This window comes from Epinephelus moara, chromosome 8 (assembly GCF_006386435.1).
Source record: "Epinephelus moara isolate mb chromosome 8, YSFRI_EMoa_1.0, whole genome shotgun sequence".
Taxonomy (NCBI): Eukaryota; Metazoa; Chordata; class Actinopteri; order Perciformes; family Serranidae; genus Epinephelus; species Epinephelus moara.
This window is the reverse complement of record NC_065513.1, coordinates 42,929,054-42,946,777: the sequence shown is the minus strand read 5'-3', so window position 1 is coordinate 42,946,777 and position 17,724 is coordinate 42,929,054. Positions and strand designations below refer to the sequence as shown.

Genomic DNA, 17,724 nt, shown 5'->3' with positions numbered 1-17,724 from the left:
GTGTGTGTGTGTTTAATGGTTGTAATGGTTTGCTTTTGGGTGGAATTTCCTGTCGGGGGAAAATATTAAGCAGATGAGAGGTCGCACTTTCAAAACCAATTAGACATGAAGCCACTGAGGTTTTTTTTAGTTTTAATTGGAAACATGTTGGAAAGTTTCACTGTGAGAAAATCTGTCTGCTGGTAACTGTGTGTGTGTGTGCGTGTGTATGTGTGTTAGGCCTGATTGTTGATAATGTGACTCAACATGTTTGTTTATGTGTGATTTTTTTTGGTCTGTATTTTGTTGTGTTTTTCATCATTCCCCAGGTGAAGATGTTTCAGAGACATCTCGCAGCCCTGTGGTGTGTATGTGTGTTTGTAGAGGTGGTGTAGGCCTACAGTATGTGGTAATATCTGCAGTTCCACAACAACTGAGGAGGAAAATCATGTGATATGATGAAAAGCTCCACAACTGGAGCTAAATGGACCCTGAGGTGAGATTTGTTTTGCTGCTGCACTTTAAACCTGTTTCCTGAAAACAGATTTGTTTTGTTTTTATTTCAGAAATCTAAACTTGATGGATCTGTCTTCTTCTGTCCTCACATGTGAGTATAAAAGTGAGTTTTGTTTATTCTGTAATCTGTGTGTGTGCATACTTGTACAACTACCTTTATGGGCACCGATTGGAATTTTAGACCATCAGAGTGAGGACATTTTGGAATGTGAGGACATTTTGGAATGTGAGGACATTTTGGCCGATCACCTTTGGACAGACCTTCAAAGGCCTGTTTGAGGGTTCAGACTCGATTTTAAAAGGGATAGTTCAGGATGTTTGATGTGGGGCTGTGTGAGATATTTATCTATAGTCAGTGTATTACATACAGTAGATGGTAGTTGGCATGCTCCCTGTTTCGGGAGCAGACTGGTGAGTCTTAAAATGTGGCCTGTTGTGCTACTGGGAGCCAGAATAGAAGGAGTCATGGCTCAAAACCAGCCGCCACTGCCCGTCAACAAAAGTATTTCCTGTTGTAGGGATGAATAACGTTATGTGTATTAAGGGTTATCATGTCCACCTCATCAGAAACTGGGGAGGGATTAAGAGGAATATTGGATTTCTCTGGAACGCTAACTTTTTAGCACATTAGCTAACGTTAGCTTCGTTAGCTTCCATAGCAAAACAAACTGGAGGTGACATCATCCATCCACTGAGTGAGAGCATACGGGTCGGCCAGTCTGGTCCCGTTGGTCAGTGTTTACTTATTCAAGTAACACTGGCGGTCCCGGAGAGTGAGTGACCTGACATGGTGCGTTGGTAAATTCAGTCTGACTCTCTGTCACTCTGAGAGTGCGGAATTTACGAACAGTCGAGTTTGTGCCACAGTGCACTCGGCACCCGGAATGAGTATTTCTGAACGCACCACTCGCATCATCTTCCTCCATTGTCTAAAACAAATCAAAATAACTTGCTAGCTTGTTAAAAATCCTGAACTATCCCTCTAAATTTCAGGTTAGAATTAGGTGAAGATTATTCAGATTAGTGTAAGTGGTTATGGAATGCAGTTCATCAATTAGTGTCCTCACAAGTATCGAAATACAGGGGTGTGTGTTTGTGTGTGTGTGTGTGTGTGCCCTTGCAGGATTCAGTCAGTTATCAGTCAAACTAAGTTTTGCAGGAATTTCAGATAAAAACACTCAGCTGATAAGATTTTAAAGGAGGATTTCACTTTACACATTTATTCTGCTGCTCTCTCCTTTCTTCTCCTCTCTATCTTCCTCTCCTCTCCACCCTCCTCCTCCTCCTCTCAGCAGATGGATGAGTTGGGAACATCTGCTCACCGTCAGCGCTGAGGGCCCACATGTCAACACACACACATGCAGCACTGTGTGTGTTGTTGTACATGTGATAAGACGTGTCATCTGTCTGCAGCTGACCTTCCACTGCTTCACTTTTATTATTTTATCTTCTCTGCTTTTTTTTCCAAGGATATTTTCAAATTTATTTTTATGTGTGTTTGTTTGAAATTTTAATTATTTCATTTTTGAGTACCAAAACATTGTTATAGAATAAACTATTAAAATGTACATAGAGTAGTTAAGTCATAATATATACCATGTGAAAAAAAAAAAACGCCATAGTAAAGTATTTTAAAACAATTGCAAAAAAGGCCATAGTACAGAATGTAAAAAAAATGTCATAGCATAGTATGTAAAAAAAAAATGCAAAAAAAATCACCATGTCAAAAAAAGAAATGCACAAAAAAGTCATAGTATAGCATGTCTTCCAAATCCAAAAAAAAGTAATTGTAGAGAATGTCAAAAACTGCAAAAACCCATAAAAAAGGCATAGTGTAGTATGTCTTCAAATATCATGAAAAAATATCATTGTATGGCATGTCATCAAAAACAAACAAAAAACCCATCATTGCATATTGTCAAAGAATGCAAAAAAGAGTCAAACTATAGTATGTCAAAAAAGTGCAAGAAAAAGTGCCATAGTATAGCATGTCAAACAAGTTGCAAGAGTCACAGCATAATATATCCAAAAAAAAAGTGCCATAGTATAGTATGTCCCAAAATACTGCAAAAAAAAGTCATAGTATAGTATGTAAAAAAAAAAAAGGCACCAATGTATATCATGTCAACATGAAATACAAAACAATTATCACAAAAAGTCATAGTATAATATGTCAAAAATGGCCCAAAAAAGTCATAGTATAATATGTCAAAAATGCCCCAAAAAAGTCATAGTACAGTTTGTCCAAAAAAATGCACAAAAAAAAGAAAAAGTATGGTATATTAAAAAAAAATCTCATTCATCTGATCGTTATCAATTTGCTCATGTTCATGATCATCTCTGTGCACTAAAGTTTGTTTTGGAGTTCCACAAGGTTCTGTGTTTGGACCAATTCTGTTCCCTTTATATATGCTTCCTTTAGGTAACACCATTAGAAATTACGCTGTAAATTTCCATTGCTATGCACATGATACACAAATGTATTTATCGATAAAAGCAGAAGAAATAGATCAGTTAACTAAACTTTAAAAATGCCTTAAAGACATAAAAACCTGGATGAACTGCAATTTCCTGATGTTAAATTCAGACAAAACTGAAGTTATTGTTCTTGGCCCCAAACACCTCAGAAATTCTTTGTGTGATGATACAGTTTCTCAGGATGGCATTGCTTTGGCCTCTAGCACTACCGTAAGTAAACTCTGAGCTATATTTGACCAAGATTACTCTTTTAGCTCCCATTAAAAACAAACCTCACGGACTGCATTTAATATGGTATATCACAAAAATTCCAAAACAAGGGTCACAGTATAGCATTACAGGTAAAGTCATAGTATAGTCTGTATAAATTTTTGGTATAGTATGTCAAAAAATGTATAGTATAGCATTTCATCAAAAAACATGAAAAGAAAATGTCATCTGAAAGCATGATGTCAAAAATCATGAAATATGTCATTTCATAGCATGTTGTCAATAACCATGAAAAAACATCATAGTATAGTATGTCGTCCAAAATCATGAAAAATTGTCATAGTATAGCATGTCGTCCGAAATCATGAAAAAAGTCATAGTATAGCATGTTGACCGAAATCATGAAAAATCATCATAGTATAGCATGTCGACCGAAATCATGAAAAAAAGGCATAGTATAGCATGTTGTTCGAAATCATGAAAAAACGTCATAGTATACCATATTGACCGAAATCATGAAAAATCGTCATAGTATAGCATGTCGTTCGAAATCATGAAAAAAAGTCATAGTATAGCATGTTGACCGAAATCATGAAAAAACATCATAGTATAGCATGTTGTATGAAATCATGAAAAAAGTCATAGTATAGCATGTCGACCGAAATCATGAAAAATCATCATAGTATAGCATGTCGACTGAAATCATGAAAAAAGTCATAGTATAGCATGTTGTCCGAAATCATGAAAAATCATCATAGTATAGTATGTCGTCCGAAATCATTAAAAAAAGTCATGGTATAGCATGTCGTCCAAAATCATGAAAAAAAGTCATAGTATAGCATGTCGTCCGAAATCATGAAAAAAGTCATACTATAGCATGTCGACCGAAATCATGAAAAATCGTCATAGTATAGCATGTCGTCCAAAATCATGAAAAATCGTCATAGTATAGCATGTCGTCCAAAATCATGAAAAAACGTCGTAGTATAGCATGTTGACTGAAATCATGAAAAATCATCAAAGTATAGCATGTCGTACGAAATCATGAAAAAAAGTCATAGTATAGCATGTTGTCCGAAATCATGAAAAATTGTCATAGTATAGCATGTTGACCGAAATCATGAAAAATCGTCATAGTATAGCATGTCGACTGAAATGAAAAATCGTCCTAGTATAGCATGTCGACCGAAATCATGAAAAAAAGTCATAGTATAGCATGTTGTTCGAAATCATGAAAAAACGTCATAGTATACCATATTGACCGAAATCATGAAAAATCGTCATAGTATACCATGTTGACTGAAATCATGAAAAATCATCATCGTATAGGATGTCGTCCGAAATCATGAAAAATCGTCATAGTATAGCATGTCGTCCGAAATCATGAAAAAAAGTCATAGTATAGCATGTCGTCCGAATTCATGAAAAAAAGTCATAGTATAGCATGTCGACCGAAATCATGAAAAATTGTCATAGTATAGCATGTCGTCCGAAACCATGAAAAAAGTCATAGTATAGCATGTTGACCGAAATCATGAAAAGTCATCATAGTATAGCATGTCGTCCGAAATCATGAAAAGTCATCATAGTATAGCATGTCGTACGAAATCATGAAAAATTGTCATAGTATAGCATGTCGTCCGAAACCATGAAAAAAGTCATAGTATAGCATGTTGACCGAAATCATGAAAAGTCATCATAGTATAGCATGTCGTCCGAAATCATGAAAAAAAGTCATAGTATAGCATGTCGTAGCGTGCCATAAAAATTCACAATGAACTTACAGTGTAGTACACCATAGAGAATGTGTAGAGAAGTCTTAGTATAGTATGTAATAAAAAAACATGAAGACTATGATGTCATGTGAGAAATTATAATCACGTCATAGAAATTCACTGCGTCAATTAAACAATTAATATTTTAAAGATATTTTTTGGGCATTTTGCCTTTAATGGACAGGACAGACAAGTGTGAAAGGGGGAGAAAGAGAGAGAGAGAGAGACATGCAGCAAAGGGCCACAGGCTGGATTTGAACCCAGTCCGCTGTGGCAACAGCCTTGTACATGGGGCGCCTGCTCTACCACTAAGCCACCGACGCCCCTAAACAATTAATTTTCAAAAAGCTTTAAACCAAGCAGAGTGGGAGGTTAAGAATAAATTAACAGACACACACAAAAAAACTCAGTTTAATCAGAAACAGATTAGTCATTATGATTTAGAATTAATCTTGTCTTTTAATTCAAATAAGTAAATATTGAGTTTTGTTCTGCGTGCCTCAGCTTTTTAAATCAGTTTAATATTTAATCACTTCATATTTCTGCATCTACTTAAACATGATACATTAAAATACATCAGTATTTACAAAATGTGTGAACCACAGAAAAAAAAACAGCAAATGATTCATTTATGTTAACAGTGCAAACATTTCTCTGTTGTGTCTGTTCTTAAATATCTTTAATTAATCAGAAATACATTAAAACATCTCCATGAGAAAATAACAAGAAACCAACATTCACACAGCAGATTTTATCCAAATATAATTTATTGCAGACAAACACAGAAATGGTCTCTGCTCTGATGATAAAATAAGTTAATGTTTCACAGCTTGTGCAGGTCAGAGGAGCGTTTGTTTCTGAGGCTGCGACGCCACCTGCTGTCAGATAAAAACCTCATCACAACAAGCATCACTAATATTTTACAGACTGTACACAAACTCATCACTCCTCTAAAAACTTTACAATGCTTCAGATTTTAACCCTCTGATGCTCAAACAATCACATTTAAAGGAACATTGCACTGGTTTTGCAGGTTTTAGTCCTTCATGTGTATATGATGTATATGTTCCATCATCTGGGAGTTTGTTAAAAATTGATTAAACAAATAGTTTTAATCTTCAAATTCCTTTCATGCAGACACTGGTTTGAGTTCATGTCCATGGAAATTATCTTGAGAGATAATTCAGCAAAATTATTGTTTTACTTGAGAAAATGTGGATGAATTTAGCAGTTATTTTCTCATCGATCAACCATTTAGTTTCTAAAATAAATATCCACAAACTCTCAGAGTGCAGCATGTCTTCAAACTGACCACAAGTCCAACAAACTGTTAATATTTAACACTGTAAACATTCTGACAATCAACAGAGCGATAAATCAACTCATCCTTTCAGCCACAGTGACCACTGTGAATAGTTTGTGTGGATTCTGAGATGTCAGACTGTCCTTGAACGCATCAGCAGCTCATAAAATGAAAACTTTTTCTGCCGGAAAAGAAACGTTGATGGAAACATGTTTGTGTTTTTAAAGGTTCAGACATGCAAAACTAGTGGAATGATCCTTTAAAGGACAGGGTCAAGTCTATCTTAAATACAAACATGTACGTATTTACACCTGTGAGATTTACTGATCCCTGTACTCACTTCTTCTCTACACACTGTGATAGAAAAGACACACTGTAAAGAATGATCACAAACAGTCAGAGCTCATTCACACTCGCACATCAATGTGTGACGTGACCACAGAACTTCATTTGTTTCTGATTTAAGGCAACGTTGACTGGATGAAAACAGGTGTTAGCAGCCTCAGAACTCAGCAGGGTTTCCGTGTAAACGTGCTGGTTCACCTGCCGTCTCAGGCATGTCTTTTGATTGGACGTCAGAGATTGCCTCTGTCCCTCATGGCGTCCTGTATCTGTCTGTTGAGCTCAGCGATGATTCTGTCTTCATGGGTGTACACGCCGGTCCTCAGCAAAGTGTCTCTCTCCTCCAACAGGCGGCTCAGGTGTTCGTCAGCACTCTCATTAACGCTCTGAACAGGGGCGGGGCCACACAGGGACGAGGCGGGGCCTAACCTGTCCTCCTCCTGCTGCTTCAATCTGTCACAGGAAATGTATAACAATATCACACTTTGCCTTATTACATAGCTTAATAGATATTATCAATATTATCAAACTATAGCATAACTTTTTCCATCCAACTTTCATATGACTTTTTTTTCTGACTTTTATGACAGATCGCTTTTATTTACGACATACTATAGCACACAACTTTGTTCATGACATGAAATACTACTGTTTTTCATGGTTTTTTGACGACATGTTATACTATGACTTTTTTTCATGATTTCGGACGACATACTATATGATGACATTTTTCATGTTTTAGACGACATATTATATACTATGACTTTTTTTCACGGTTTCGGACGACATGCTAATACTATGGGGTTTTTTCACGGTTTCGGACGACGTGCTATACACATGCTAATACTATGGGGTTTTTTCACGGTTTCGGACGACGTGCTATACTATGGCTTTTTTTTTTTCACGGTTTCGGACGACATGCTAATACTATGGCTTTTTTTCACGGTTTCGGACGACATGCTAATACTATGGCTTTTTTTCACGGTTTCGGACGACGTGCTATACTATGACTTTTTTCATGGTTTCAGACGACATACTATACTATGACCTTTTTTCACGATTTCGGACGACATGCTATACTATGGCTTTTTTTTTTCACGGTTTGGGACAACGTGCTATACTATGGCTTTTTTTCACGGTTTGGGACGACGTGCTATACTATGGCTTTTTTTTTCACGGTTTCGGACGATGTGCTATACTATGACCTTTTTTCATGGTTTCGGACGACGTGCTATACTATGACGTTTTTTCACGGTTTCGGACGACGTGCTATACTATGGCTTTTTTTTTCACGGTTTCGGACGACGTGCTATACTATGACTTTTTTTCACGGTTTCGGACGACATGCTATACTATGACCTTTTTTCACGGTTTCGGACGACGTGCTATACTATGACTTTTTTCATGGTTTCAGACGACATACTATACTATGACCTTTTTTCACGATTTCGGATGACATGCTATACTATGACTTTTTACGACATGCTATATTATGACTTTATACTGTGACTTTTCTCTGACTTTTTATGACTTTAATAAAGCACTTTCATGGCATACAATACTAGACTTTTTTTTTTTTATGACATACTATACCCTGACTTTTTCGGACTTCTGTATGATATACCGTACAATAACTTTAACAGATTTTTTAAAATGACATACTATGCTATGACTCTTTTCCGACTTTTATGACAAAGAATAGTATGAGTAGTAAGACATACTGTAGTATGACTTTTTAATTAACGTTAATGACTTTTTTTTGCATTACTTGACATACTATACTATGACTTTGTTTTAGATTTTTAGCATTTTTTATGACTTTTAAGGCATACTATAACTTTAACGTTTAGTCTTTTTTTTGCATGTTAATGGAAATTAATGTTAAAAGACATACTAAACTGACTTTCTGACTTTCATGTCATACAATACTATAACTTTTCATTTCGTTTTTACGAATTACTTGTGACTTTAAAAAAATATCCCGATTGTGCATTTTTAGTGAGTTTTTTGTGACATATTGTACTATACGACTATGTTTGTTGTTGTTTTTTCTAGTTTTTAATTCTTTATGGCATCTCTACTAAGAGTTTTTTGTATTGTATGACTTTTATGACATACAATACTGTAACATTTTTCTTATATTTTTTGACTTTTTTTCTGGCATACTATGGAATTACTTTTTTGACTATACATATATTTATATTACTATCTGTTCATAAGCTGTTTATCCATCACAGTCTATGTATTTATTTGCATAGCTGTCTGCTACAGTATTATATTTTATGCTCTATTTTAGCTGTTTATGAAAATAAAGAACCTGAAACCTGAATGACTCGTCTCCACATTACCTCATTAAAATGATTCAGTATTTTTATCTAACGGGATGAGCTGACCTGTTGAGTTCGTTCCTGATATCGTCCAGCTCCTGTCTGTCCTGGTTCACCGCCTCCTTCTGCTCCGTAGCTAGGTAACGCAGCCTCATGGCCTCAAGCTCCGCCTGCTGCTTCTTGAGACGTGTCATGGCGTTTTCTTGCTCCCGCTGCAAACACACAAAAACATAAACCTAAACAGCTGCACTGATTTGCTTATGGCAATCGAGACATTAACTTCAGGACCATCACAACAATTTCAAACATGCTGGACTTTCACAACCTGTCCTGACGTCCTGCGCTGGTCTACCAATCAGATCTGAACTGACAACATTTGAAAATAAACCTCTGACCCTGGTGCTGAAATGTGTGCGTTCAGATGCCAAGGAACTGTTTTCCTAATTACACAGAGTTTGGTGATAAATGTGTCTGGTTTCACATTTTCGTGAAACCTCCCTGAGAAAAAATGCTGCAGGACTTGGAAGAATTCACACAAACACGATGAGAAACAGAAAGAAAACTTCATAAAAACGTCTGAAAAAGTCGTATTTCTCTCAGCTGCTCCGGCCTCCAGCTCAGACTTCCCAAAATCACCCGTAATACCAATCTGGGCTCTGTCTACTGGCTTACAGCTGGACGTTAATAAATCAAGGAAACAGTCTGAGCAGGGAAAACAAAAACACTAATATGCTGTTTGGTTATAAATTAGAAGGGGTTTAAAGTTTGCAGGTTTACATCCAACAACCTGCTGGGAAATTTTAAACATGTTCAACAAATAACCTGTTCAGCAGATATTTCTTCTCATGGACCGACAAGTGCTGGATGAATAGACCATCGTTCAGCCGCTCTGCTAACGGGGCAGAAAAACATGGAAAACATGGCAAGCGTCAGACTGGAGGTGATTTGAGAAGCTGGAATCTGTCTGTGTGTTCTGGTGATACAGAGCAGAACGAGCAGCCAGCTGATTCTGGATGGGAAAACTAACATTTTCACATTACTGCCCGACCACTTTTCACACGCCTGATCACCTCACCTCCTCACAGAAAAAAACACACACAATCTCTCATGAACACATCATTCACACACACACACACACACACACACACACACACAGGCGGTGTGTTGACACAGGCCCAGCTCTCTGTGGACCATTAGCAGTCTGTATTACGGGCCGTTTTAAGGCTAATTACTAGAAAAACAAACATGCTAAACATTTTCTCTAGTGCCCGCTGCCAAGGACAATCTGAGGCCGAGTCCTGAAACAATTAGAGGACGAGGTGATACCGAGGCCTCAGCGGGGGGGAGAGGAGGAAGAGGGGGTGAAGGAGAAAAGCTACTAAAACTCAGGACCCTGAAGCAGATATTTCACAGTTATTACATCATGAATCTTCCAGAAGCTCCAGCTGAGGACCAACTCCGCACAGACACTGATAGAAAGGTGCATTTTAACTGTAATAATATAAATATCACTTCCATTATAAATTATATTTTTGGAAAAGGAAACACTGACTGACACCACAAATGGCTTTCCAGTTCTCTATGAAACAACTTAGACTAACAAGAGCTTAAGAAAAGCAAAGTTTGGAAACATAAGTACCTAGGCTTCCTGCAGATCCTTACGAAGCCCTAAAAGGCATTAAATTCATTATACTGAAAATAAGGCCTTAATTGGTATTAAATGTCTTAAAATCAGTCTTTCAGAAGTCCTAAAAAAGTCCTACGAATGGGAAGTAGGATTTTATCAATTGTTTTTTTCCTGACGTTGCATTCAATGAAATTTGGCTGTTTAACCAAGATTTCATGGCATGGCTGAATCTGGTACGAGGTAATGCACACGAGGCTTTGTGTATTTTATGTAAAACATTTATCAAACTTGGCATGATGGGAATTAAAGAAACCTGGCAACAAATACCAGGTATTTCCAAATAAATCATGTTTTATGTTACAATAAACATTCGGGCAAAACTGTCACAAACCCTGAGTAACTGATGTTGGTTCGTGTTTTTCTTTCCTTTAATTTTAGTTATTATAATATTGGTATTAAATTTAAATCCACGTTGCATTAAAAAAGTCTTAAATCTAACTTGCCTTAAGCCCTGATCACACAGAAAGCGCTTTAGCATTTGATTTAAATGAGAATGAAGCTTTTTGCTCACTGTTTTTGCGTTGTGACGCACCTCGTGTTTCTGCGGTCTAAGCGAGTTGAAAAACCTCAACTCAGAGCAGAAAAACGCCCCACGTCATCTCAGCCTTTTCTCCATTGTCCAATCAGATGATTTGAGAGGCGGGCCTTCTGTGGTGGTCACGACAACAAGTTCACAGTTGGTAAACAATGGAGGAGAAACTGGTGGTAGTGGTTGCTGGATACCCAGAGCTATACAGCCTGATGATAGACAGCAGGTTGTCAAACTGCCCCTGAGTCATCCTAAAATCTGCCTGGAAACGTCCATGATGGAGGAAAAGCTCCTGGACCAACTGGTGGTACTCCCCATGATGTCAACAGTTTTACAGACGACTCTTTTGTAATGTTGGTTTCTGGGGCAAAGTATGTCATATCCACTTCTCTTATTACATCCATGGTTATGTCGTATGTGGGTCACCTGACCTTTACTCTATGTTCAGACTGCAGGCACATTAAAATCTGTTTCTCAAATAAGACTGTACACATTGTCATTATAAGTCATAAAAACTGATTTGTAAGTCCAGACCCCAGTCTATCTCCATGGGTTGCTGTGGTAATGATGTCAGTAACTACACAGCTATGCATGTGACGTGGCTTTCCAACGGGAAAGCGTGAGAAATTGAGGTCCATTATTTCACCCTCCGAACAATTGTGCTGTCAACTCACGAAGCATTGTGATGTTCTGAGCTGCAGTCACAGTGAGCTTCACTGTGCAGCGAGAGGTGTGGTGACTTCCACAAAGTCCTGACTGGTGGGAACAAGTGGTCCTCGGGACCTCTGGGTCCAACGATTAGCAAAAATTACTCGTGTGAACCTGGATTTGCCAAAAAACAGATTTGGGCTGGCAGTCTAGACATGGCCTTAGTCAGCCTCCATATGAGCGTCAATGTTAAGTTCACATAAACATCATGATGAAGATGAAGCACAACATTCAAAGAACACTGTCATCATGGCAGAAGGTTCTGTGCTCGTTATGTCTTTTTTTTTTAAAGCAGAAATGAAGAGGATGTTCTTCCTCACATCAGCTCACACTGGAAACACGGTATCTGTATCATGCAGCTCAAGACAGAGGCACTAAAAGATGGCGTCCAGATCAAAGAGGCCAGATGATGTTAAAGTGTAGACAAGCTGTGAGCCGCAGAAGGATTGAAAGCTCCGACAGGAAGTCCAGGAGAGCAGGATCCAGGTTTCAGATTTTTGGGATGGATGACCAAAGAATGACTTCTCCTCCCCCGGGCTCTCCTCCGCCTTCCCTCCATCACTCGCCCCCACTTTCAGAGGTCAACAGTCCCGAGCAACTGGGGGAGGACGGCTCTTACATGAGAACACACTTCTCTCAGCTCAGATGGAGTTTTCTGAGCAGCTCTCCACCTGTGGGAGTTCAGGGGGAGTTTTTCACCGAGGTTTTTTGGGGATGTGATGGATAAAACACGACCAGAGACAGAGTTTCAGGAAAAAAAATGCTTAAAACACAGAAAAAATATGACTAAATATAAAATGTCTGTGTTTTGTAAAGAGCTGACAGACTGAAGCTGAGGTAGCTCTACACCTGAGGGGGTTCAGGGAGAGTTTTCCTGCTCTAATGTACGGGAAACTCAAATATCAACATAATCTAAAAAGGGAAAAGAAACCAGGACTGATTAAATGACTTAACTTCTATTCTACAAATCCAAATTTTCTCATGGCCGTCACTTTATTACCTCCGCCAAAGAGGTTATGTTTTCAGTTTGGTTTGTTTGTCAGTGGGATTACAGAAAAAACTACTGGCCTGATTTTCATGAGACTTGGTGGACTGGGACCTTGTTCAATTTGGAGTGGATCTGAATAACAAATTATTTTTCACATTCATTTGCATTGTGATATCGTGCATTTGGCCTTTGCTGAGGTCTGCACTCTCTGAGAACCTTAGTTATCATTATATTCTATAATGGAAGTAGAAATGTCCATAAAAATGTTGCAGAACCTAAAGGAACGCCTTCATATATCTGATGAAGTAGCGTGCAAAATGCTTAGATTGCTCTCTTTTGTTTTTAAAGTAATCTATCACAAAAATAGTGTCGGCCCTAGAATCCTAGCTACTACTGTTTGTAAACCCGACCTTTGACTTCCTTATGGTTTAATGTGTTTAACATGCACCAGTCTGCACCCAGGAGAGAGGCACCGCTGTGCACAGGGTGTATTCAGTTCTTTGAACACCTTCATACATCTCACTTTGTCTGACCAACAGTCCAACACCCAACAATGTTTGATTTTTAATGACAGGAAGGCAAGCAAGTCCTGAAATAAGGAAGCTGAAACCAGAAAATATTTGACCCTAATCTGCAGACTATTTCTAAAACCACAACCAACACTTTGACTATATTTGGTCTGTTTTATATTAAAAGAAACTTGATACAGCATCGTATCATGATATTTTGCATGGCAATAATCTATCAATACACAGATGCCAGATATCTTTTTTTTAAATTAATAATAATAATTTTTAAATTAATTAAAAATACTGCAAATGCAAATTAAACTTTTGGTAGCCTGCTAGAAAGATACTGTCAGTTTGTTTTTCAGTTCACTATATACATTTTGATGAGATGAACAGAAAACGTTATTTTATCAGATTAAAACAGATGTTGTAGTTTTTCCTTTGCAGATGGAAAAGAATAAATTGCAACACATTCAAAAGTGTATGATATCGCAATACTCAGGTGTAACGTTCCTGGTTACGTTTTAAAAAGTCACTGCAAACAAACAAGATGCAAGATGCAAACAAGATTTAAGTTGGAAGTTAATTAAAGTTTGAGCGCAGAGACGAAGCAAAGAAAACGGCCAAAAGCAGTGCTTTTACTCTTCAGAAAAAAAGTGCAAAATGATTTTGCTGCTGATTGTGCACAGAGCCAAAAAAAAAGCTACAACTGCCGATGCAGTTAAGATCAGAAATTCAAGGGAACACAGGACCAAGTGTGGGACTAATCTTCTTAATTACATTTTATACAACTAAGGCTGCAGCTAATGACTATTTTCATCATCAATTAATCTGGTCTCTTTATTGTGAAAACAGTAGGGTTGGGCGATATGTTTAAAAATTTCCAACCGGCCACCGTCAGCCCATCAACCGGCGGTTGCCGATATATTCGGCAGTTGTGTGTGTGGCGGAGGGAAAAAAAAAGAGGGGGGATGTTGCATTCATGTGATGTCGGAAAGAATCGAAAAATGACTTTCAGAATGGAATAATTCACATTAACGCCACCTCATGTCAGAAAAACAACTCGGCAACTCGGATCTCCCGACACCACATGAATGCAGCAAAAAAATGCAGCGTGCTTTGGGAGCCCACTCATGTCCAACATGGCACGGAAATATCTGTGCATACCGGCAACAAGCACTGGCACGGAAATATCTGTGCATACCGGCAACAAGCACGCTGTCAGAGAGGGTGTTTAGCACGGCTGGTAACATTGTTAACCATATGCGCATATGAATTCACGTTACGGCCGGGTTCCACCGGCTGCAAACGTAAGCATCACGTCAAACGTCTTGTTTACTGTTTGCTGAGCCATGAAAGCATTTTCCACCTAAGTTATTACATATATCTGAGTAATCTACAAGTTTAGTGGACCCCGGCCGTAACTTTAAGCTCCGCAATCACTGACGTGTTTTGTGAAAGACTCGTGGGAAATCAGTGTGAAGCTGTCAGTTCCAATACGCACACACTTTGAATTGTGCTCTACATAGTTATTATGGACTATATGTACCAAGTTTAATTCTGTGGAGACAGACCATTAATTTAGCAAAATAAAATGACAAAAATCGCCCAAAAACTTGCCAAAAATGAAACCAACCGTGATGGACTCAGCCGATGGGCGATTTGGCAATATATTCATCCAATCGCCCAAGCCTAGAAAACAGTTTGGCATCTAAAACGTCAGAAAATAGTGAACAATGCTGATGACAATTTTCCAAAGTGCTGACTTCAGATGTTTGGTTTTGATATTGGATTAACCATCAAATGAGAGAAACAAAAGCAGAAAAATCATCACAAATAAGAAGCTGAAACTTCACAGTTTGGCTGATATGAAACAAGTATCAAGTTGCCAGTTATTGTTGAATTGATTTAAGATAAGAAAATATATGCTGGTAGAGCAATCAGCGGTCTGGATAATCGTGTAACTAACCCAGAAGATGGGAACTGCTCCACACAGGGTTAAATGTCTCCACAGCAGTATTATATCTGAGTGTGTGAAGGGTTAAGATCAGTGTTTTCAGACTGCTCTGTCGGGTTTTTAGAACGATAAGTGAAAGATAAGAGACACAGGAGCAGAGTTTAGGAATGTTGTCTGTCTGTCTGAGATACAAGCTGCAGCTCTGCAGCAGAAACATGCTAATATGAAGCACTCTGATGGAGTCACGTAGTATTCTGTTATTATTTCTTAATCTCAGTAGATTTGGACTTTAAAAATAACATTGGAATTAACTAAAATAAAACAAATAACTGAGACAATCTTAATGCAAACTTAGTATTCTGTTCACCACATACTAATCATCATGTAGCCTCTCATACTAATCACAGACTGCTTCACTTTAAAAAGACGTTTTCAAGCATCAAACTCAGGTAAAACCACATAAGCCTCTTTAGATGTGTCACAGTACAGCTCTGCTCTGAGGACATGTTTCAGGTCTCTCATACGACTTCTAATTCTGCTGAATTTGTTTTTCTCACCTGCTAATATCTGACAGCAGGACTTAGAGATCTGTGGTGTGAAATTCTTCTTTGTACTCTTATCAATACATTTCTGTAAAGGAGACTTTGCCACTAACTTGAGAGGCAGTGATTACGCTACTGATCAAATCTCACAAACACACACCTCCTCATTACCAGCTGACGTTCATCAGGCTGAAACAAACGATTCACAACAAGTTTGTAAAGTAAAAGAAGTTTTAGGTTTGGATAATGAAAATGTTGCCGAATAAATACTTTTAAACTTGTGCTTCTATGAGCTACAGCTCTGTCTCCCTCCTGGGCTGTTGTTGTTTTTGCAGTCTGGGTTTGTTTTTTCCATCTGATGCAACGAGTGTCTAAAAGCTTTACAAAACACATCGTTATATTCATGTTATTATTCCATAAAATCCCGTGTTTGCTCCAGAATATGTATCGACCTCTCCGACCCTCCCTGTCTGGAACACACCCTTTACACTGGAGCTCCAGGACATTCCAGGACTGACCAGTGGGAACCATCGGAGAGTCTCCACTGAGACCAGTAATACTGAAATTCCCTCAGACGACATGTTACATCTGCTGTTTGACAGACAGCTTTATACAAACAGGCTCGTGAGAGGACAGTTTTAGTCCAGGCGGCCACAGAGAGACTGAAGCCCAAATTCTGAGGGACAGAAAACGAGATGTAACAGCAGAGCCGGGTATCGACCTCAATACTTTTTGACTTTATACTAGAATGTGTCGCTACATACGTTCAGACTTTTAGTTTTCCTTCCATCAGATATTTCCTGATCTGCGTCAGAATTGTACTAATTTTGGATCCATAGCGTCCTCAGATTCAGAATCTGTACAACACGACTTCTGTCTCCTCATAAACCCAAACCGTCTCAATAAACTACAGCTCCTCTTGTACTCCATTCATAAAAGTTTATCTATAGCAAGATGCAACAACAATCCTCCTTTTCTCATTCTTTCTTTTCTATCGAGATTATTAAACATGTAATAAAAAGTATTTTGTCTGTACAGTGTCTCAAAGCCACTTCCCAACAAGAAAAAAGCTGAAAATGTTTTAGCATCCGACCTTTTCATTTACATTTATTAAGGCAAAGTTACAACTTTGGAGCAGAAATAATTCGACAATTAACCATCAACAATGTTGGTTCTGTTTCAGTCTTTAGCAAAGACTGAGAGTAAAGGACTGTTGGTCAGAGAGAAAAATAGATGTCGCTATGAACTCTGGGAAATTGTGACTGACTTTTTTCACAATTTTCTATAAATTTTATAAACTTATTAAACCAATTAATCTTTATCACGACAACAAAACAAGAACAGGTCTAGTGCTGCACGATTTATCTAATCACAATCGCGATGTCAGGCTGTGCGATCACATAACCGCATAAAAGGCTGTGATTTGCAATTTAATGTAAATAAATGTTAACGTGTGTGCCTGTGGACGTGACTGCCTCTCCTGTAGTGTGTGGAGTTTGTTGACATTACGCCCACAAGCTATCCTGGTGTGTGCAGCACGTATGGTCAGGTGACCATTCAGCGTGCAGCAGTGACCAACATAGACGCTGAAGACGAGCATGAGCATGACCAAGAACAGGCTGAGTTGGTGGCAAAAAAAAAAAAACGCAACGTCTGTTACATGGCGATACTTTGGATTCAGGTATGGCGACGCTGAACAGAAAGACGTGCTGTGTAAAAGTTTAAAAGTTAAAGTCGCCACGTCCCGCGGCAACACAACCAATCTATATCAGTACTTGAGACAGCACAGAGAAAAGTAGGAAGAGTGCATGCGAGAGAAAACCGAGCCGTGTAACGTTAAAGACAAAGAGACAACTGAAAGCCGCCAGAGCCTC

At 38.3% G+C, this 17,724-nt stretch overlaps 1 protein-coding gene and 1 long non-coding RNA gene across 4 annotated transcripts in view; one reads left to right on the top strand and one right to left on the bottom strand.

Annotated features, from left to right (window-relative positions):
• LOC126394581 (uncharacterized) lies at positions 1-2,046 on the top strand. 2 transcript variants are annotated; one of them, XR_007570377.1, is made up of 3 exons: positions 1-475; positions 546-586; positions 1,788-2,046. It is a non-coding gene; the product is annotated as an uncharacterized LOC126394581 (long non-coding RNA). The 2 variants fall into 2 exon arrangements; XR_007570378.1 differs by having other exon boundaries at positions 546-598.
• Positions 2,047-5,065: 3,019 nt separating this feature from the next.
• Positions 5,066-17,724, bottom strand: part of LOC126394899 (centrosomal protein of 120 kDa) — a 39,023-nt gene continuing 26,364 nt past the window's right edge. The window contains exons 19-20 of one of the 2 annotated variants that reach the window (XM_050052043.1): positions 8,997-9,142; positions 5,066-7,056 (exon numbers count right to left, since the gene is read on the bottom strand). In XM_050052043.1, coding sequence (XP_049908000.1) covers positions 6,837-7,056; positions 8,997-9,142 — 366 coding nt within the window. In that variant the 3' untranslated portion in view covers positions 5,066-6,836. The remainder of the gene's footprint in view (positions 7,057-8,996; positions 9,143-17,724) is intronic. The other variant, XM_050052042.1, reaches the window with a different exon arrangement.